The sequence below is a fragment of the Syngnathus acus genome, chromosome 13, assembly GCF_901709675.1.
Source record: "Syngnathus acus chromosome 13, fSynAcu1.2, whole genome shotgun sequence".
Lineage (NCBI taxonomy): Eukaryota > Metazoa > Chordata > Actinopteri > Syngnathiformes > Syngnathidae > Syngnathus > Syngnathus acus.
This window is the reverse complement of record NC_051098.1, coordinates 9,847,045-9,869,541: the sequence shown is the minus strand read 5'-3', so window position 1 is coordinate 9,869,541 and position 22,497 is coordinate 9,847,045. Positions and strand designations below refer to the sequence as shown.

The 22,497-nt window shown below is 39.7% G+C and overlaps 1 protein-coding gene across 5 annotated transcripts in view; it reads left to right on the top strand.

Moving 5' to 3' along the window:
* The first annotated feature begins 1,374 nt into the window (after positions 1-1,374).
* LOC119132120 (unconventional myosin-Ic-like) overlaps positions 1,375-22,497 on the top strand; it is a 40,232-nt gene continuing 19,109 nt past the window's right edge. The window contains exons 1-2 of one of the 5 annotated variants that reach the window (XM_037267081.1): positions 1,375-1,524; positions 1,630-1,873. In XM_037267081.1, coding sequence (XP_037122976.1) covers positions 1,793-1,873 — 81 coding nt within the window. In that variant the 5' untranslated portion in view covers positions 1,375-1,524; positions 1,630-1,792. Of the gene's footprint in view, positions 1,525-1,629; positions 1,874-5,729; positions 5,884-19,775; positions 19,994-20,481; positions 20,907-22,497 lie in introns of those variants that run through there. The other 4 variants (XM_037267082.1, XM_037267085.1, XM_037267084.1 and 1 more) reach the window with 4 other exon arrangements.

The following is a 22,497-nucleotide window of genomic DNA, read 5'->3' as shown; positions in this document are numbered from 1 at the left end:
AGCAGCGTCTTCTTTTTGGGCTGATGTCTCTTTTGCTGTCTTCTCAGGGCTGCTTGATGCTGTGTATCCACTCCCAGCTCACTGCTTGACCCACCACCCCTGTCCTGTCTTGTCCTCTTCCATCCTTTCCTGTTTGCTGCTTGACGGGTCTCTTCCTCACAGGGTGCAGCCCCACCTTCCTAGCCCACGTTTCGATAAAATCCGACATATAGTTTTAATTTTCTTTTTACATTTACCGTAATTTTCGGACTATAAGTCGCACCGGAGTATAAGTCGCACCAGCCATAAAATGCCCAAAAAAGTGAAAAAAAACATATATATGTATATAAGTCGCTCCTGAGTATAAGTCGCCCCCCCACCCAAACTATGAAAAAAACCGCGACTTATAGTCCGAAAATTACGGTATGCTCTTCCCTTTCCTCTCTGACTCTCCCCTTTCAAACCTCGTTCTGTCCAACTGCAATTCTGATCCTAATAACAACAGTGAAATGTTGTTGCATCTCCAATTCTCAGATGAGTTTTTATTTGACAGGAGACAGGTGGGCTTGCATGTCTTAAATCTTAGAAATTAAGGTTTCCATTGGTGATAGCAGTCCATCCAAAATGGCGGATGCTCTGACCTATTGCTCCAAACAGGCCATCTATTTCAATAGGTGTCTGCAACAGAGGTAAATAAATACAAATTAAAAAAATTAAATAAATAATCTTCCTTTTAGCTGTCCAAAGGCTTTGTGGCTTCTGCGGTTTCTTTCATGAGGTTCAAATGATTACTTAATTGATGCTAAGTTAATGTGACAGGATAAAACTTCATGCGCTAATAAGGATCCATTTTGGTTGGCCGTATCCCAGTGTGCAAATTTGCTGGAAGGCAGACGACTCAGGAAGTTCAACCTGGTGATGTTTATTTTGAACCATGAATCTGTTTATATACTCTGTGCCTATAGTACACCACCGACCCCGAAGCTACCCTCATATCACTGATGTGAGCATGTCAGTGTGTATTTTGGTGTCAAGGCCCTAGTAAGACTTATTGTCAGGCTCAGGAAGCACACTGCTGGCACGAGTCCTTCATTTGACACACACATGCGCACACACACGCATACTGTACGTCAAGCAACACATACTCAGTCTATTGGGCGGGTGTAGGGAATGTCTAGGGCAGGAAGCTAGGTCAGGAGGGCCCAAGACCATGTTTGTGTGTGCGTGTGTGAGCACACTGCTCACTGAGCAGTCCCATTAATTATCCGAAAAGAGTCAAGAGGAAATAGGAGGAATTCCCTTCCCTGCCTCATATTTTTTCCTGCCACCTTTAAAGCCCAATTCCTGCAGTGTCTCAAACGTATTTCTTCTATGCAAGAACTCAAATCTTCCCATACACTCCCAAAGGCCAGTAAGACTCACATCCTCTGCATGTGACATTCATCTCGTGCTAGGCCGAGCTACATATCCTCCCTATGCTCCCTCAGCCTGAGTGCTCACATCCTCTGTCTGCATGCGGAGGGAAGCTGGCTCCACTCACACGAGGTAATGGGAATACTTCAAATCTCTGCATCAATGCTCAAACTTTCCAGACACTGATTTCTATCCTCCTTCTGTCTTGAATGAAATTGTATTCTTCTTGCGGGGCAGGTTGACACATCTCCAATGGGTTTTTTTTTCCAGCCAACTCCTACGATGGTCATTTGATAGCGTCTCAGCTTGAGTTGAAGATTTGGAGATTTGAGTCTTGGGAATTATTATTTTGCTTGTTGAGGAAACATCAGCAACACAGACGCAAAGCCGACAAGCCGCAATGATGGAACTCAGGATCCAGCTTATCCCGACGGGGGAAATCATTCTTGCTCCTGGGGAAAACTGCTGCCACCACTGCAAGGTCAGTTCACACACGGCGGTCAGATCTGAGGGCAGCTCTCATGTCAGAGTTTTCCACTCGTCTTTCATTCTGCTCGCTTTTGTGCAGCTAAGTGGGTACAAATGAATGCTGACAGGGCCAAGGTTTCACCGAGTTCCTCGGGAACTACTTGCTAGTCCTGCCACATATTTACAGTATTTTATTTCTTCCCAAGTATTCACTAACTGCGTTACTAGAGTTGCTCATCATTACTTTGATTGAACTGCCAATAACTTTTGATGATCAATATGATCTTTTTTCCCGAGATGAATGACAATAAAAGTGTAATATCAAAGAACATAGATGATGCATGCAGGCCAACATTGCAATTATTAGTGTCCTTAAAGTAGAGATACAATAATTAATAGATTAATTGATAACTAATCGATGACTAAATTTATTGATAATTATTTTTGATAATCAATCAATCAATCGTGGAGATACTCTTTTTAAAATGGTCAGAATGACCAGGATTCCAATTTCTCAATCACAACTATGGAAATTTGAAAGTGTTTTTTTTTTAATCCAATTGATTGATTCATTGACAAAATAATCAACAGATTATTAGAATAATTGTTAGTTGCAGCAGCCCTTTTTTAAAATAGGTCAAATATCCCAGCAACTGTATTCTGTACTTCCTGTTCTTCATTGGAAGTCATCACAAAAACATTCCCGAAGGTTTGCTTGAAATGTAAAAAAAAATCAGTGCAGCATATAGCTGTGCATTCCAAGTGTCAAGTTAGTCATTTTTATAATTCTTTTGCCCAAATCTTTTTCATTAATATTTAACCATTGACCAACATGACTGTTAAAAGTCCACAGCTTCATCCTATCCTCTATAATTACAATCATTCAAACTACTCATATATTTCTTTTTATATACCACTGCAACACTGAAACAAAAATGGTGCTTTGAATACACTTTATTTTATGAAGTGCTTGCACGTCGAATAAAATCAGCTGAGAGTGCTTTTTATGACACTTGAAAAGAACAATGTAAGCAGCACAATGCTGACAAAGAGGGTGGGGTAAAAAGCATCCATCCATCAATGTACGTATATCCTATACTGCTTGTCCCGTTCAGGGTTATGTGTGAGTTGGAGCTTCTCCCAGATGAAATGAGAGGAGGGATACATCCTGGACTCATCACCACTAAAATGATTTGGAAATGACTGGGAATTGAATGTGTGCCAGTTGCAGCTAGCTTACAGACTCAATAGCGTTTCTATTAAACTGATTATAATGCATTTGATCGAAACAGTCGGGTGCACGATGCTGCCTTTCACGCACATTGCGTGAATCCGATTCTTGATCAGTGCTCCAATACCAAACCACTGCTGGCCAGATTAAAAATTGGGTTGGTCGTCTCAGGAAACGAGGCCAAGTTAATCAAGCGAGTGACTTGCTGTGGTGACCCCTGACAGGACAAGCCGAAAGTGACAACAGCATGCTACAAAAAATATTTTTTTCATCTAAATGGGATATTCCTGGTTAAATAAAGGATAAATGACATCCATTCTAAACATATCAAACATGAACCAATAGAAAGGCGTACAGTAAAAAATGAGAATACATTGCCTGACCCTATGCAGTTGTCATAAACTTGTTTTATTATACAATTTCCACGAAGGAGTGAAATGAAGGATACAACTTTCCCATACATTTTGGCTTTAATGGTATGCTCTTGGCACATTGGGGAGGACAGCTCAGGAAAAAATGGATGTGTAACATCTATTTACAGTATCTAAGGAATGAGGGGAGTGGGCTTTTTAAAATCACTCCCACTGTGGGAAGCTTAATTTAGAATGTACAATGTAGGAATGTGTGCTTAATGAAGCGTATTCATGTGAGCTGTTTGGGGAGGTGTGGAATGTACTGGACCTCGGATGGGAGGAAACGACAAAGAAATTCCAGTACATTGCCTCATATGTATTTTTTTCCACTCTTTCTGCATTCCTCTTCGATCATACACTGAACGTGTGTGCAAAGTGTGTGTCCGCGTGAGAAAGCTTCAATTAAACGCTGAATCAATCACTCCCCCCTCTGGCAATGAAAGTGTATTACAGTTCAGCGATGGTATTGATTGATTCATATCTGACCGGTTGAGGTCACCTTCACAGGGCAGGGCACTGGTTACATATCCGAAGTGCTGGACTGAAGTTGAATGGCCAATCACATGTTGTGTAAAAAGTTGGGAATTGTCATATTATCCCATAATGGTAATTCATGCTTTCCACTGAGGACAGTAAGGTCATGACCTTACTACTTTTCCAGGAAGCTATTTTGGTAGCATAGCACGCTAGAGTGGATCAGTGTCTGAGCTGGATATTGTATCATGTCTGCACTGTAATTTCCTTGTGCATCCTGTACTCATCATGGGTGGTTTTACAGGGTGGCAGCAGCCACCTTTATCTATCAATACTAAATTCAAATTTTATTCAAAGCGTTCCGTATATTGTCTTCACAGTCTGTATGAAATGTGTGTTTAGAATTCACCCTCACTCTGATCCTCCTTTTTAAGAAGACATCCTTGATCTTTACCTTGTTTTGGATAAATAAAGGTTACATGAAAACAAAACAAAAACAATTCAAGTGCTTATTATAGTTTTGATTACTGCAATACTTTCCTGAATTTTATTCAACTGATTTCAATGTCTTCTCCATGAAAAATGCTTAATACCTGAGAAGAGTCAAACATCTTGACAAGTATTTGGTTGTGTATTTATATTATTCATTGTGCAAGTATGCATAGTGTGAACAGTAGATGTTGGTTCTATTTTAAAATACACTACACATTCAAACTTTTAAGGGCACAACATTGCCACTTGGTACAGTGTGTAAAATAACAACAACAAAACAGTGAAGTAGTTCATAATTTAAACTGTATGTTTAGATAATCAGTTGAAAAACACAAATAAAAAAAGGAATAAATAAATACATAAATAAACATCTGCTGTTAATGTTATTTATTTGACCAGATAGAATTGAACTTAATCCTATTTTACTCATGAAACTGACACTCTAATCTGATTTCAGAATGCATATTTGATTTTGAACTGCACATTTTCAAAAATTGATTTAAACCTTTATCCAAAATTTGTTCAGATTTCCTTTGAACAACTGAGCCGAGAAGCTTCTGGAGGCTGGCATAGGCGATACCCACATTTCCTATGAATCATATACTCAAGCAGCAAACTAACAACAATATGGCTTTGATGCCATCTAGTGGCATCTTGGTGCCAAGCAACCATTGAAGTGAATTGAAGAGCTTCATTTAGACAAAAATAGTAATTTGCCACACTTGTGGCATCGATACGTTACATTACTTTTTCAGGACAGAAGTGTTAATTACTCCTGGACTTTTGCCATTCGCAGCAGTGCCAGTCACAAATAGTGGTTTTAGCTTTCCAAAAGTTAAAAAAAAAAAAAGTAGCCCAAAAAAATAATAGTGAGTCCGTGAACGCAGCATTGCTAAAAGGCTGCTGAGTGTTTGTACTGAATTGATACAATGACGACATGGTGCCGGCCGGGTTCGCTAAAAATAAACGGCATCATTCACGGGTTCGCCGCCCTGTTGGGTTCTGTCCGAATTTTCTGGTTTTGGGTGATTCTGCAACCCTTTGGTGAAAGAGAAGGAAAGTGCTGATTTCCACACCACACCCATTGAAGATTTTGGGGAAGTTCTGACGCAATTGTCACATTTTTTTCCCCCTACCACAGCAGAAGTTATCATAACACTTGTGAGATATTTATGCGTCTTTTTGTGTTGTGTGTGCTGGAAGTGGTGTGTGAGTGTGGCGCTGTCGCAGAGTACCGCGTGCGTAGCCGAGGGTGGGAATGGGTGTGGGAGCGGTGGGAGGGTCTGGAGGAAGCCGCCGGCAGCACTGACAGACACCAGGCACCGCAGCGACGTAGCCACGCCGATCTGGACCGACTTTTCTGCTTCGAGGAAGCCGACAAAACGTCATCTCATTTGAACTCGACTGTTTAAGGTACCTCCTGTCCACGCGAGTTTGCACGATGTGCCCTCATGCGCTGTCGCTGGATTGTGTTAAATGTTGACTTTTGACAACGTTTCCTGCTTCGGGGGGGGGGGGGGGGGGGGGGGGGGGGAGGCGCTTTGAAAGCTGTTGCGAGTGATTTCTGACCTTGAATATATGCTTGCGTGAAGGCGGAATGAACCATACGGGGTGGAAATGCGGTGCCGAACGATATTTATGTCATTTGAACTTCGAACAAAGTTCGTAGTCTAAAAGGCGCGCTATGCGCTCGTTTTAATAAGTCTGAATCATTTTAGATCGGAATGATCCTATGACATCAACATTGAATTCCTTTGAACTTATTCAGACGTTCATTCATAACGGCACTGCTGCTTTTAACCGCGACTTGTTGTCCAGTGTCATCATCATCAAGTGACTCAGAAAGTCTTTGTTCAACAATTACTGGTGGATCTGTGTGTTTATTTAAAGAACCTACAACCAGCACGGTTTATAGTTTTGCTGGCATGGACTGATAGAAATAAACGCACTTGAGTTTGGAATGCCATTTCAGTCTGGCATGTAGCCTTGGTTGTATTTCCAAGGAGTCAGTCGGAGACATTGAAGCTGTTTAAAAGCAGAAATCCACACTGAGTTGGTTCGATTTATGCCGATTATTTTTTTTAACCAAGATTATATTTGCTTACACGGTTTGTCAGCAAGCTTGTCCCCCTGTTAAGTTTTGTGTCGTTTGTAAATACATTGCATCTGCCGAACAGTACAACCTGTTTGAATCCAAATACAGTGATCCCTCGCTACTTCACGTTTCGTTTATCGCGCCTTCACTACATCGCGGATTTTTTTTCCAAATTAAAAAAATCATTTAAAAGTCAAAATAAAACGTCTAAATTGAGGAAACGTGTCTAACCTTTAGGACAATGTAGTCTTGCTGCAAATGTTCGTTTACATTCCTTTAGAAGTCCGTTTTCCCGTGTTAGCACGATCGGGAATTAGCATCTTTCCACGAACTCGTTAGCCTGCCCAGTACTTCTTGTTGGTGACCGTACTTTGCGGATTTCACTTATGGCGGGTGGTTTATGGAACCAATTATCCTGATAAACGAGGGATTACTGTATATGGTACTGCATTACAAAAGAGAAATCTGAGTGCACAGTATTCCTTCGCTACTTTGCTGTTCAGTTATTGTGGTTTCATTCAATTGCAGGTTTTTTTATTTGGTTGGATTTTTTTTTCATTTAATTTTCTTCCGTTTGATGCCCATGTAAAGTTGTTCTTTTTAGTGCCTACCTTAACCAGAATTCAGCATCTTATTCTATCCAAAGGTACAATCTTGATGGATTAATGCACCTTATAAATCATTGCCATGATGACGGTTCTCTACTTCTGTACTTCCGACGGATGTCGCTTATTCATCGTCTTGAAAGAAGAAGAAGAAGAAGAACTCATGGCAACTAGGTTTCAGTTTCCACAACAAGGCAAATTAAGCCACTAGAATTTTATACCCTTTGTCTACAAATCAATGTGAGGATTCTGGTTAAAGTAAGCCATTTTACTACACAAAGAAAAAAAAAAGTAGTTACCACACATTATTACACATGACAGATTTGCAGTACTGAAAAAGTTCATTCATATGTATGGGTGTGTTTCCTCTACTGTATGTACAGCATTGTGGTCACAGAGTTACATTGCAATGATGCAATGAAAAAAAATATATATAAATACATACTATGTGAAGAAAAGCACCATTGGTTGGGGAATGGTCAATCTGCTTGGAACAACTGACCTGTGGCCTCAGGGTCATGTGAAGGGTACAATTTCTAGCATTGAGGGCCTGTCCGCAGCTGCCACCTGGAACTAAGATGACAGGCACTCGGCTGTAAATGTGATCTAATCCTCTTTAAATGGCAAGTTCCTGCTTGGGGATGGTAGGCAATGAAGCGAGGCTGTTTGCCACTGACAGAAAGATGCAGTTTTGATCCGAAAGGACATTAAATGTGACAAAGTCAGCAGCTGTTTCAACAAAATACACAGATAAATTGTTCTGGCTAGTTAGAGTGAGTAAAGTGTGATTTCTTTTTGTCTTTTTCAAAGCTAAGCGTCTGCCATGGGTTGCTATCAATACCATTTAACAAAAGTTCCCCCCCTCTCTGGTGAGGATTGTTTTTGTTGGACTGCTTGTGCACGGAGGCTTTTTTCAAATGTATTTTTTTGTTTTTTCATTGCCCTTGGGGCTTATTTTACAATCTCAACGAGCTGATTTTTGGTGGTATTTTTGGTCTGTGACAAAGTTGTGGCTTAGCCCAACTGTCAGCCCACTTCTGCACTGTAAACTCTGGTCAAATGTTTGTATTGGTTCTTTTAAGATTATGATAAAGTTATAATTATTAATTACAGCGGCTTCTTTCTGAAGATTATAAACAGGCAACAGCATTTTCTGTAGTTGTCTTGAAAACCAACAAACTGGTCTCTCAGTCATCATTCATTTTGCATGCTCTGATTTGCAAGGAAAACACTTCTGCTGCAATTGGTGACGCACATTATTGTCAGCTAAGTTTCAGTTTTGTTATTTAACCATTGTATAATAATGGCCTAAAAGAGTTTTTCATGCAAATATGTACTTACGACTTTACTACTCCACTAGTTGTGACTCGGGGATCCCCCTTACTCATCTTGTAAAAAAACACAACTGGTCCCTTCCTGATTGAGCAGATTGAACATTGGCGTATTTGTAGCATTTGATAAGTGATAATTTCTTCTGTATGCAGCATATCAGTGTTCCATTGATTGCCTTAGTCGCGAGGTTCTGTGTCGGAGTCTTGAGTGGAGTATGGCGTTTGCTTGCCAACTTCGTGCTTGCCTAAGTATTCTTTGAGTATTCATGCTGTTTTTTTGTTTTTTTAATTTTCTCTTCCTTTTGTGAAGGTTATTCCTTCTTTTGCAAGTGTCAGAAAAAGGTCAAGTAACCACATTTTGTGCAACCTTAGAGATTTTTCCTGAAGATATTGGTCAAATTCTGAATTGTATAACAGCTTTGGTAGTTCCAATGTGTGGTGTGATTGTCAGGAGGATAATTGCGAGTGGGTGTGGGAATGAGCTGGATGGAGCTGTTGTTTATGACACTCGAGAGAATAGGGACGAGTGTACAGTACCCAACATAAATGTGGAAACCCCCCCCCCCCCCTAGAAAGTAAGCTTTCTAATCTTTTGCTCACTAAACACAAGAACAGTTCAACGATGTTGCAGTTCAATTATTGTCAATTTTAATTTTTAATCAAATGTTTTGCTTTGCCAAACTTGAACGTGACTGTTGTGCATATTTTTATTTTTTTTGGACCGAGTTCCCTTCCTTTTACGCAAGTCGGAAATTAACCACCGGCGCTAACTTTGCCATCTGCAACAGCTGTATGAATGAACTCTAGCACTGAGATGGACTTTTCCTCTGATAACAGAAAACAGATATCAAAGAAGACTAAGCCATAAATACGACCGATAAGAATGTTAACAGTCGTCTAAACATGATACATGCTCATGGCATTTTAAATAAGTATGCCAGTTTCCACTCCATATGGAAAGTTTGATTGCATTACCTCAAGTGGAAATTCGCTCTTGCTTTAGGCGAGTTTGTAAGCGGAAACAGGCAAAAATATCAAATTGTTTGAATGACATAGCAACATGACAATGCAGACAAGAGAGGGGTCCACTGAAATGTGGGAATAAAATGACAAGCCAGACAAAAGATTGAATGTGCTTCAGTCACTTGTGTGGGTGTGTGTGCGCGTGTGACAGTCTATGCGTGTGTGTGGGTGCTTTTGGTTGTGTTTGTGTGCGAGTCAGCCTCAGAGAGAATACATAGTAAGTTTGTGGAGCAGTAGCAAGCGACTCAGTTCTTTCCCACATCTCAAAGCTAGCGCTGTGCTACAGTGAACCCTGCCCTGCTGGGAGTAAATGTTGGGAGTAGCCACTATGGCAGCGCTAACGGCTGTGGGATTGGAAACCACCCTACAAATGAGCCAAATCATCCTCATTGCCATTTTTGTACATGCACAGTCTGCTTTTCTATTTTTGCTATCTTTAGTCTTCAGTTTGTTAAAGAGACGACTCTTAAATTGGGTTGTTGTCATCTGGAATTGAACTTCATAAATGTTTCTATACTCCTATTATTAGCTTGCTAAATGTAGCATAAAGTAATCATTTATTTTGCCTCTCCAAAGAGTCTGTTGTGTGCCGCTCTTGCATAAGTACAGTTATATTATGCTGATCTTTGCTACTCTAGTCGTACCTGCAATTAATTTTATGTAGCCTTCCTTTTTAGCCTTGCTGTCGGTGCTGTTGAGTGTTGACACACTCAACAACCCTCTGCAATAAGACACCAAAACCTCAGTGTGTTGATAGAACACAGAATCAAGTGGTTGCTTTGGCTGAAAGAATGGTGGACTTTCCTACTCAAGCAGAAATGTGTGGATATCGTCAAATGTCTCTCATGTTCAAAATGTATGGAATTAAACTTGTGAACTGAGTTTGTTAGATGGGAGGCCTTTAGAAGACATTTGTGGTTACTAGTGATGGGAAAATGAAGCTTCATGAAACAGTTGTTGTATTCTTTGGCTCCTTGAGATGGCAATGTTGATTTAAAGTGAGGGTTTTAAGAAATGGCAAGTCGGTGGGCTTTCAGCAATTCCCCTGCAAACACTGCAAATTCAGCTTTACAGATAGCGACCATGTGCCGTATGAATGACAGCTTCCATGACGTGTCCACATGTTAGATGTCATAGTAAAACGCAACTACAGCCACCTTGGGTCAACGCTTATTTTGTCTGATGTGGAAAAATAAAGCTATCTATTTCAGGTTTTGTGAAGTGGTGATCACATCTGATTAATATTTCAGAAAGTGCATCAATGGCCGTTATTTGGGGACATAGATTGCCGATTCAGCAAATTTTTTTCCACAGCTATAAAACCGCAAAGTGCACACTTAAGGAGTTAATTTTTCTTCTACAATGACTAAAGTCTGCTGAAAGGACAGGCATCACCTTTTCAAGGACTATTGTAATTAGCAATGGAAATAAGTCACAAGTTTTTTTTTTCCCATTACCTAATGCTTTGTTAGCATGCTTGTCAATCATTCACTCAGGTGTTATGTGTTCACAAGTATTAATTGCACCTTACACACGTAACTCTGAAGACTTCTTTATAAAGCATTTGCTACTTAAGAACGAGGTAAATTAAAAAAATAAAAAAAATGATTTTTAGATCCTTTTCCGACATCCATGCCGTGCCCATCCAAATGACTTTTATCGCATTGGCTACAGCGACAAACGAAGTCAGTGCTCTTATTAAGATTGCAAGGGCTTCTTTTTTCACTGCGTATCTTTTTGTTAACCTTTAACTCAGACTTTCTGTGGACCTTTGATAATGTCAGAACAATTTGAACAGGTGTGGCCTTGGATATGGCGAGAGAAAGACTGAAAAGACCAGGCGGTGTTGAACTAAAAAAACAAACGGAAAAAGGAAACATGCCTGTTTAAAAAGAAAATAAATACAACTGATGAATAAGATAAGCATGACTGGGAGAAACTAGACTTTGACCTTCAGCTGGTCTTTATCTGCTTATTGGTGTCAAAGGTTGGCGAGGGCAGGTTAGCTTCCAGGCTGTGGCCTCGGATTTGGCAAGTTTCACTTTGGGACACACATTTTCAAAGGTAATTAGGTCAGGTTTCACTGTGACCTAATTAATAGTGATGGGAAAATGAAGCTTCATGAACCAGTTGTCGTATTCTTTGGCTACTCTAGATGGCAATGTTGGTTTAAAGGGAGGGTTTTAAAAAATGGCTTGTCGGTGGGCTTTCAGCTCTACGGTAAAAGTAAACACAACAACGGGTTCATGAATCATCTTGAAGCTTCATTTGCCGATCATCACTAATGAGGGTTGGCCTAGTCGTGACCTAATGTTACAATGTCTGTAATCGTTTCCACTACTCCACATTGGTCACAGATTGGAACAAGTCTGTTGACAATAAGAAATATCTTCATTTCATGCTTGATACTTTTGGACAGGATTCATTTCTCCATGGTGGAACATGAAATTTGCAGTTGTCCTCCAAAAAGTTAGGATCTTCGGTATCTGCATACCTCTCTAACAAAAATAAATATTCAAAGCTATAATCCAAACAGACTCCCACAACCCCACCCACCTAAACGATGACAAGTGTGATAGAATTTGAAATGCAGTCAGACACCTACCGCTCATAGCCTATTAACACCATAATAAATCTGTCGACAAGTTTAATTTTTACTTCTAACTATAAAAACGGTTCTGATGCTTCTGTCTGTGTTGTGCCAATGCCAAAACATACAATTGAAAAGCATATTTTTGTTGGCCCATTTGTAAGGAACATGAACTTGGAGGATGAGCAGCATAACTGGTTATATTTGCACATGTAAAACTTTTCAATCCCTTTGCATCATCATCGGTTTAAAGTCCGCTTTCCAGGCGCCGCTGGGTTGGACTGGGTTCTCGATATGGCTGAGAATATTTTTGGAGCAAAACTTTTTACAGTCGGATGCCCTTCCTGACACCAACCCAAGGGGAAATGCAAAATGTGAAATGTAAACATGCGGAATTGCCACTCACATCATTTTTGACTTCTTTCCACATCAAAATTGTCTTCTTTGAGTTTTGTTTTTCCAGTGATGGAGGTCCATACAGTCACACTGCCTCCATCAAAAGATACGCTATTGGTGCAGCAATATTGATTGCTTTTGCTCTATTTTTTTTACTCACTGTTGCTGGACCCTGTCGGTCACTGCAAGTTCACTGATGCTGGTCCAACTGGGCCAGTGCAAATTTCATCATTAATTACAATGAAATCCACCTTCTTGCTTTTTATAAAATGTAATGGCCAATATTTTGAGTTTTATCCACTTACGTTGATCAGTCATCATTGAACCTTATCATGAGTATACTACATGGCTCAAATGGGTCCATGGGTCCATCACCCAGACAGGTGGCCCTTGTGTAGGCAGAGTTTGGATTCCTCACCGAACAGTCCAGTGAGTGCAGGGATTACCAGGGTTGTTTGGGGTGCTGTAAACAAGGCTTACTTGGAACATCTGAATGAGCTGTACAGGAAATGATAACATCAGCACACATACTGTACTCGTTTGTGCTGTTCATTGCAACTGTGTCTTATTTTTTTGCACCAAATGCAAGTGAGATAAGGATCTTGTACTCTTACCTGAATATGAGCACATTTAGAAATTATATAGAGCACATTTTTCTTTAAGCAAGACACAATACATTGAATTTGAGAAATATTACCTCGTTGAAAAAGTGGTTAGTTATTATTGGTGCTGCTAATTGGTCTGTAAGGTCCACTTGTTTTTTATTATTATGATTTTTTTATATATCAGAGCTGTGTTTCCGGCAGGCAAGCAGCTTTGTTTCTTCACCATATATAAACCAAGAAGTTGTTTGTCCCATAAGGGAGGGCGAGTGAGTGGTGGGGCAGAATAATATGCCAATGATTAAGATGGAGACAAAAGAGGACCGTGTAAAGGAACAGGACAGTTGGAAAACAATAATGATGAGGCAGGGGAATCTTGGTTGCATGGATGGTGTAATACTTGTCATTGGGAATGAATTAGTTGAAATGTTCTATGTTTTGAGTTCTTTCTGAACAAGTTGCCACCTGCCCTATGACTGGTTAAGCCTGTTTGTGTGTGTGTATTTTCCCCTTTCTCTGTGCCTGTGGGTTTTTCAAATCTCCAGTATCTTTTATAATATAACACATAATCTATATTTTTAAACTAACCTAAACTGAGTCTTAACTAAAGCACAAACCAGAGGTTATGCTAGGTCTTTAATTTTGACGGCGAAAGTTTTTTGAGAGGAAACAAAACAACTTAAAAAGGAAGACTCTATTCAAATATTACATTTATTAGATTATCAAATTTTTAGCTGCTGGGCTAACATACTGTGTTGACAAAATTATTGGTACTCTTTTGTTAAAGGAAGAACAATACATGCGTAGGTAATATACCAGGCAGTAATTTATTTTTGTGGCCAATAATAATAATAATAATAATAATAATACTTTGACGTCCTAAAAATGTTAACTTGAGTCAAGTCATACGACCTGAGTCCCCCATCTCTGGTTTGAGGTTCTGATGCAATTCTTTGCCTGAGGCGGATGTGCACTGGAAATACTTTTTGAGGAGGAAAAAGAAATTGACCACTGCAGCAAAGCGGATACTGTGATATAATATTGCAGCCTTAGTTTCTTGTCATTTTGAGCCCTGAGTCCTGACAATGACAACGAGTTAGCAGCAGTCGTTTACAATATACACAAAGCATTTTGTGGGCACACTTGGAAACTTAGAAAAAGTCCCTTACAGTACTTGACGACTAAAAAGCGGTTTCCGTATAGTGCCATGTAAAGTGGCAGCAGTCAGCATCAACACAGGTGAATTTTATCTTTCGGTATGATGCCAAGCGAACATTTCATTTAAAAAAAGGGTTTTACCTTGAAGAAAAGTCAGTTTCAGTTTTTTAAATGACTCAGTCAGAGCAAGAAAAACCCGAGACAGAGTTAGGGATTGACACACAACCCATTTACTGTAATCCAGACAGACATGCCTGGAAGATTCAGAACACTCAATTTAGCCTAGAGATATGTTTTTCTGTGTCGTTAGAGGAAATACCATGCATGACCAAACTGCTGCCCCAGCGGAAAAGTGAGTGTAAGTGTCGTCCAGTCTCCCTTAATTTAATTTCAGACTTGCTAGTGTTGTGTCTGTGCTTAGCTCTCGAAGTGTGGAAACATGCCACTTACTACTCTACCAACACTGGTGATCCACTTTGCCATATGTGGGAGGGAGGCCTATTAAACATGAGCGGTTTGACTTGGGGGAAAATCCCTTGTGTAAATTTATATTTGTGCCAGAATTGCTTTAAGTTGTCAAATTGGTGATTATTTCAGAACTCTGACACGCACAGCCAATTTTCATTTTCAAATTCCTGCTTGTCTGGACTCTGTTATCCATCAGTCTCTAATTTCCTACCTTGCATTCTCTTTCCTGATTTGCTCTTCACCATTTCTGTCTTACTTTCCTCACTCAGCCCACACGGCTTGCATTCTTTCACTCTGACATCACAACCGCACCGCACTGCCATTTATGACTTTTTTTTTTTCTACTCAGTTATTGCTTTTTCAGTCCTTGCCACCACATTCTTTTTTTCACTTTAGACATGTCTTATAATTGCAAGTCTGAGTTATATTTAACAACAAAGTAACAATGATTTTGCTGTCAGACGTAAAAGATTGAAAGTTTAATGATGGTGGGGGAGACTGGTAATCGAATGACTGTCTGGCTAATGTCAATATTTTGTTGAGTGTCTTTTGTTTGTTGGAGGGACATGCACAGTTGTTTGTAAAAATAGTTGCACTTAAGATGTCTATACGCTTTCATTTGCAGCCATGGGGTTCATGCCGAAGTTTCCTTTCACTGGCTTCTCTCACGTATCTCACTTGACAGTTTTACAAGTTAGAAGAAAAGGCAAGCAATTTGTGTAAATGTATCTTTGAGTCTATTAATATGATTCAGTGAATTTTGTCATGCCAACACACATTTTCACATGATATGGCACGAAACATAATACCGGATGTCCTAGTTTAGTTCAGTATGTTGCAAGACTTGTGATAATAAAATAGAACCAAGATAATAAAATAACAAGTAATTAATTTTGTTTGTGAATTTTCTGCAGTGTAAATTTAAAATACAGTGATGTCCTGATTTTGAATAATATAAATAACGCTTTTATCTGATTCACCGAGAACATTTTTGACAGATTAATTGATTAAAATAATTGTTAGTTGCAGCCCTGGGATAGGTTACTATGACTGTAGCATTTTTAGCTAGCATGTTTCATCAAGCACTTACTCAGTCTGTAAGGACATGCATGCACGCACACACCAAATTATGATCTCTGACACTAGGTGTGTCATTTTAGCATCACTCAGCTGTCCAGCCATATTATTTTTGGCCAGATATAGAGTAATTCTTTCCACTGGGAAAAGGGCTTTATAGAGGCGCAAAGTGATTATTGCGCACAATGTAATAGAGATGGGTGGGGATGTGTTTTTTCTACTCAGTTATTTGGTGCCACAATATTGCAAGATGCATTATGTATTCAAGATGTCTCAAGCTTCTGACAATGATGTTGTCATGATGGTGAAGGTTCTTGGAGGTTAACTCTACACTCCTAGTCTAAGCCTGATATACGAAATTGGTGTGGCGTGATGCATGATGATGCATGAAGAAGCATTTCTAAACCAAAACCTCTTGATTTTTTGGACAATGAAAAATGGGAAGTAAGTGTCCACATTTTCAAGATTACTCTGAAGAAACTTTGCCAGAGGAAGTGAGACAGGAAAAAAATAATTTACGAAGAAGGGCGCAGCAGCAGAAAGACGGAGAGTGAGAGAGCGCAGCAGGAGAACGTTTTCATTTAAGATTTTCCCACAGAGTCAAGGTCACTTCCCTCTAAGTGATCAGTGAGGTTTTAGGTTTTGTCCTCCCCTCAGTCTAAATGTAATAATTAATTCCATGTTTTCTTCAAGAGCTTGAGCCAAATAAGGAACCAATAGGCTCATGTCCGTCGGGGGTGCAGTGGTTTACCCTCTTCCGGTTCATCACGGATGTATTATAGCTAGTATGGGAAGGTCCTGTAAACATTGTGCAGAGTAAGGTGTTTTTTAAAAAAAATAAAACGTTTTTTGTTAGCGCACGAGATTTTATGCAAAATGTTCTTTTTGCAAGGAAGCAAGTTTGAAGAATTTACTCGACTTAACATGTTGTAGGGATCCTCAAATATGAACCATTCAAGCAGCATTCGATCTGACTATAAGGTTAAGACTGTCCTCTTAAAAGCAATAGAACCGATCAAATAAAACAAGATTTGTATTGTTTCTATGGTGCCTCTCAAAGTCAATCATTTATTGCTTCAAAGTTGTTAAAAGATCAAGCCAAGCACATATGGGAGGAGGCAGAAACACGACCTACTTTGAGCCATAAAACACAGTCAGGAACCAGGATGCATTTATTTTTTGATAAATCATTTCTACATGTGTGCTATCAATGAGCAATGTTTTCCGGATATCATTGCATTTAATTCATGTCACGCTTTGTGAATATAATTCACTGAATGCAATGGATATCATTGTTGTGGCTTAACTCGGAATCACATCGTTTATCACAATATACTTTTTGAAGGAAAAAAAAAAGTACAAATTCGCGCTGGTGTGTGGGTGTGTGTCATCCGAGAATTCATCCCAAACAAAAAGGGATCAATGTCAGTCATCTTATTGTGACGAACTGTGACCTGTATTAAGATATTTCGTGTCATTTAATTCAACTTCTACTCTATTCTCACAAGGCATTCTTATTTTTTATCTGCTGCATATAAATAAAACTCTACATTTAGGCCCTTCCTCTTTGTCATATCTACCGCTCCCTCAGAAACTCATGCTTGCGACATTTCCAGTGCACAGTCACTTGTGAAGCCAAAGGCTCCAGAAAGTGGAGAAGGAAGGGTTAACCAGTCTGACAGCTGAGCAAGATATTGGTGGTCAAGCTCCGCCTCCTCCAACTCAGCACAAATATGGAACCTTAACTTTTAGCCTGTAGAACACAAACACACATGCACATGCAGACACACACTTTGCTTTGTGTTAAGGGGTGGGAAATTGATGTCATCTGTAAATGTTTGGGGTTAACTAGATATGTGTTGTACAGCTGGGGAATCGCCTATCTCAACTTGTATCTTTGCCGGTTCCCTGCTGTCTGTCCACTGTGTCTACAACTATGCTGAGAGAGCAAGCATGAGTCTGGAAAACATTACTCGGATTCCTGCTGCGGAGGCTCTGATTATACTGGGAGTGGGGACAGAGAACTCGACAGAGTGGTTGAGGTGTGCAGAGTTCACTCTCTCACTCAGAGGTAGTCAAGCCGGGTTCAAAGTATGTTTTTCTTAGCTCCTTCTGGACACAAAAATGTAAATTTCAGGCACGTCTCTGTCTGGCTCTGTCTGTGTCAGCAAAATCTTTTATGTCCTCATTCATCAGTCGGCCACAAGAGGGTAGTGTCGAAAGCAAAGGGTGTTCATTTTAGTATGTGCGTAAATATGAATGTTACACCTGCAGTACTTTGTATTTGTCCGTATCTATAATACAGTGAACAGGTTTTGTTAAATATTATTAAATTTGAACCTTTTTTTCCTGTAGCAGCATTTCCATTTTAAACTCATCATCACTATTTTTGTCTTACGGAATTAGGAAGCTAAACTAAAGACAGGTGAGCCTTACTGAGCTACTGACAGCATTAACCAGTACAGTACTGGTTGAATTATATTTACAAGCCTATTCGCTTAGATCCCCAGGAAGTCATTCCTAATGAGGCCTATTAAAATCTGTCTTTCCTGTTGCCATTTGACAGACCTTTGAAATTGCGGCATTCAGCAGTTTTCAACAATGAATTGTCTTCATTGCGTTTTTGCAAGTAATTTTTCATCTACTTGAAAGCAAAGGAGTGCAATTAATTAAGCAAATAAAATAGACACGAGGTTGTTCTGTGTGCGACCTAGAAGCAAAAACACCACCTAAGACACAGACAACATGAGATGAATGATTTAAAACATGGCAAATTCGGCCGTTGATTCAAGATTCAAGATTCAAGAGTTTTTATTCGCCATGTTTGAGCGTGCCAAACAAGGAATTTCAACATACAGGATACATTTCAAAAGCATTTAGTCACATATTGACACTGATTAACGTCGAAGGAGGGTTGTAGCAGTTATGATTAACGTATCCCTTGACACTTTCAAGAGCGTTCTGTTCTGTGCTACGCTCCAGTTGGACTCGGAAGTACACTACGGATGCTTTATTCATCTAGTGACAGTGTCTCACTTTTTTACACGACTACTTTCAGTGATGTAGCTTCATAACACGAAAGCATACTTCATTTAAGTCATTGTTTTTTTTTCCTTTGCATTAAAAAGGGAAAAAAGCAATTCAACTAGAAAGTGGATTGTATCTCTAAATCTTGATAATGAGTCCAAACAGTCATTTGTGAAAAATGGCATGAAATTGTCTTTAGGGACGAGCCGCTGCGTATTATATCAGTATTTCAATTGAGGAATAAGAAGGGCAGAGCTAGTAGGCTATATGTTTAGCAGAGGACTGAGTCTAAAAATAGCGGCTTACAAACTGAGGAATGTATATTGGTCCATGCAAAGGCAGAATTAATTGCATTTTCCCACATGGAGTTAGTAGGTCATCACCAAGCTATTGAATGACACCTGTCAATTTCTGCATCGAGCTGTGTATGTGCTTCATCACCTGAACTTCTATTGTGTGCGTGTGTGTGTGTGTGTGTGTGTGTGTGTGTGTTTGTGTTGGTCAATATGTAATATTGTGTTCCTCCATTTTTTCTGAAACACCATGCTCACTGGCTGTAAAATATCAGTTGTTATTAGTGTTAACAAGCAGATGCATTACACACTGAGAGGCCTTTGATGCATGTGTGTGTGTGTGTGTGTGTGTCTAGACAAATTCCACTCCCTTTAATGATATGCCTAATAATCTTGGATGTCCTTCATTTTACTAGATGATAGAGAAAGATGATAGAGAAAGAACATTCAAGAAATGATGGAAAGTTTTCAATCTTTGCGCATAAAGGCCAAGTTGAGGGAGGGGGGGGGTGAATATTAAGCAAACTGGGGGAACTGAGGGAGTGGAGTGGCGTTGTATGTCACCCAACACAGCGACTATTTCCTCTGGAGGGAGGGAGGGAGGGAAAGGAAAGGAAAATGAGTGAATAAGTGAGCAGCGAGACGGCGTGAGCGGTGTGTATCCGAAGCAGTAAGCGGAGAAGCAATGGCAGCTGGTTCTCAGGACGGAGGGGACTACTTCTAAAAACAAACTGCGCTGAATAGTGGCGGTGACGCATTGCTGAAGCTCAGACGCTTACAGCTGGACTGCCAGATTGGTGCAGCCCGGAAGTCCGTCCAGATCGCTCAAGAACAGGAACAATGAAATACAGACCTTTGGTAAGGTTTCTGTTGAACAAAAGATGTGATTCTGCCTTTTAAAGCGGAAGTTTGGGGATTTTTTTTTGGTGACTTGACTATGGAATTTGCTTTTGAAAGGCCTGAAGGTAAGTTGCATATATGCAGATGAAATGTACAATGGTCAGACTTCAGAGGATGGAGTTCATTGTTTGGAAGAGGAAGCTGAATGGGAAGTGGCTTTTTTAGTTGGGATGACTTTCACTCATGTAAGTACAGTAATGGATGCTCTTGAACTTGTATGTCAGGTGAGAAAGGAGGAGAGAAGTTAAAAAACACACCATCACGTCTCTATCTCTTCATCTCAATTCTACTCTCTGTAACTCCAACCGGAATTATCAAGATGTTTCATTTCCATGTGTTCTATTGAGAAGGCGTGTTTTCATCACATTATGTCGCAACGCCCACAAGGGCGAGGCGATCGCGTGGTGGCGTTGTGTGGCCAGGCAACATTCTTTTGCTTTCACCGAGAGTGGAAGCAAGTATGTTAATGAAAAAAGTGTGTTGATGTGTCAAGACTTTTTTTAAGTGCCATCTTCCATTCATTTACGCTGACATTCACTCTCAGCCACAATTCACATGCCTTCTGCAAGGATCACTTTTCCAAACAAGACGGCATTACGTGTGTGGAAGATGGATTTCCATGCAATTTCTCAGGATAGGACAATACACTGAGAGATTCCTGACACAGTTGTCATAACTTCCTGTTGGCCACCTGACTTAAACTCAATAGTTACTTTATGTTTGCTCGTCTTTAAGCTAAACTCCCTCCCAGCTCACTTTCCCCTCTGCCTGAAAACAACTAGTCGGCTTTGGAATGGCTTGTCAGCTAGCTGGAATACAAACGTAATAACAAGTAAAGATTCAAGTATTTATGGAGTACCGTTGGGGAAGGGTAAGTGAATAGAGTTTCTCAATTCTTTGTCTCTTAATAATCTGGTGAATATATAAATTATGGGCTTTTGGTACCCATATCAGTGTACATTTTTAATTTGCCACAGAAAAATGTAAAGTTTAATCCCTTTCCTGATTTTAAATTGTTTTTAAATACACTAAAATGTTTTGAATCATCAAGCTAATTTATTATCGCACAACAACAAAACAACAGTTTAGTTCAGTTCCATTGGCCGCACCCAGGCCTGATTACCGACGCATTTGTTGAATTAAAAAATCGTTTTCATACCTGTCAGACACTGTGAAAGAGACTTACAAGATCTCTTTGAAGATCTGAAAATGTAACTAATAAATGTGCAAAAAAGAAATCGTGGCATAGTACTTATTGGAGGCTGTTATGTAAACAGTAGATTGACTGTCAAACTTGAAGCTGACATATTGCAGCCAAATAATGACTTGCTTCATGCAGGCTATGGTGAAGTCATCGTTTCGCTGTAGGTTGGAGAATATTGTGTGCTTGGTATGTTGTCACGAGTTGGCCCACACATTGATCCTCAGGCTAGCAGTGTTCTCTTGAGTAACCTGCTTGTACCACTTGTATGACTGCTTTCCACAGTCTGCTCAACTCACCTCAATTCAACTTGATTTTTTGGAATACTTCAAATAAAAATTAACACTAGTCGAAAAAAAGCATTGTACATAACAATCAAACATAAAGCACGATGAATAATATTCTTTTTCAATGCACCACTTTTAAAAACCAACCCAGTCATTGATATGCAAACATGTCTGTATCGCCTCTCAGTGTCTTTAGACCAAACTCTCACAGTCCTTCTGACTGTATTGAAAATAAACTCAGCTCATTCTAGGTTGTTGCCATGGTAATCTTGGTTACACTGTCAATAAGTATACTGTAGACCTGGGTTTGTGAAACAGAGCACGTGAAATTAGAGAATGTTTGAAGTCCATGCTAGTAGTCCAAATCTACCGTTACCCGCGTGGATTTTCTGTTATGTCAACGGCCAGTTTCTGAGTGATAAGGACCTGCCTATGAAGACCTGTCTGATAATTCATTATCATTTCCTTGCCTGGTGAAGTTTGTGGTTCATTTGTGGTCCCATCAAAACCATCTGCATTGGTAATAATAATAATAATAATAATTCATTCAATTTATATAGCGCTTTTCAATAACCCAAAGACGCTTTACAGATAACAAAAAAACAAAAACAAAAAAACAACTTTTACTGAGGATTGAATGATTCCTCCTCAAGGCGCTTTTACTTGGAGAGTGTAAAACATTGAGAAAAGCTTGACGAGAGGAAGAAGGTGATTTTGATGGGAGATGACTAAAAGAATGGAATTTTTCAATGCTTAGCCAGCAGGGAGGGGAGCATGCACTAGAATCCGAGAAGCTGACCATGCAATTTAATATACAGTTCATTTGCTAAGTCTTTTATAGATGCGGAGTACTAAACTGAGAACTTACTGGGTCTTCTAACTTGTCTCCAGCTACTTTGTTTACTACACGGGATTCGGAAAGTATGACGACATGTAGGAACCAGGAAGTTACATACTTGGTGTGTTCCTGAGAT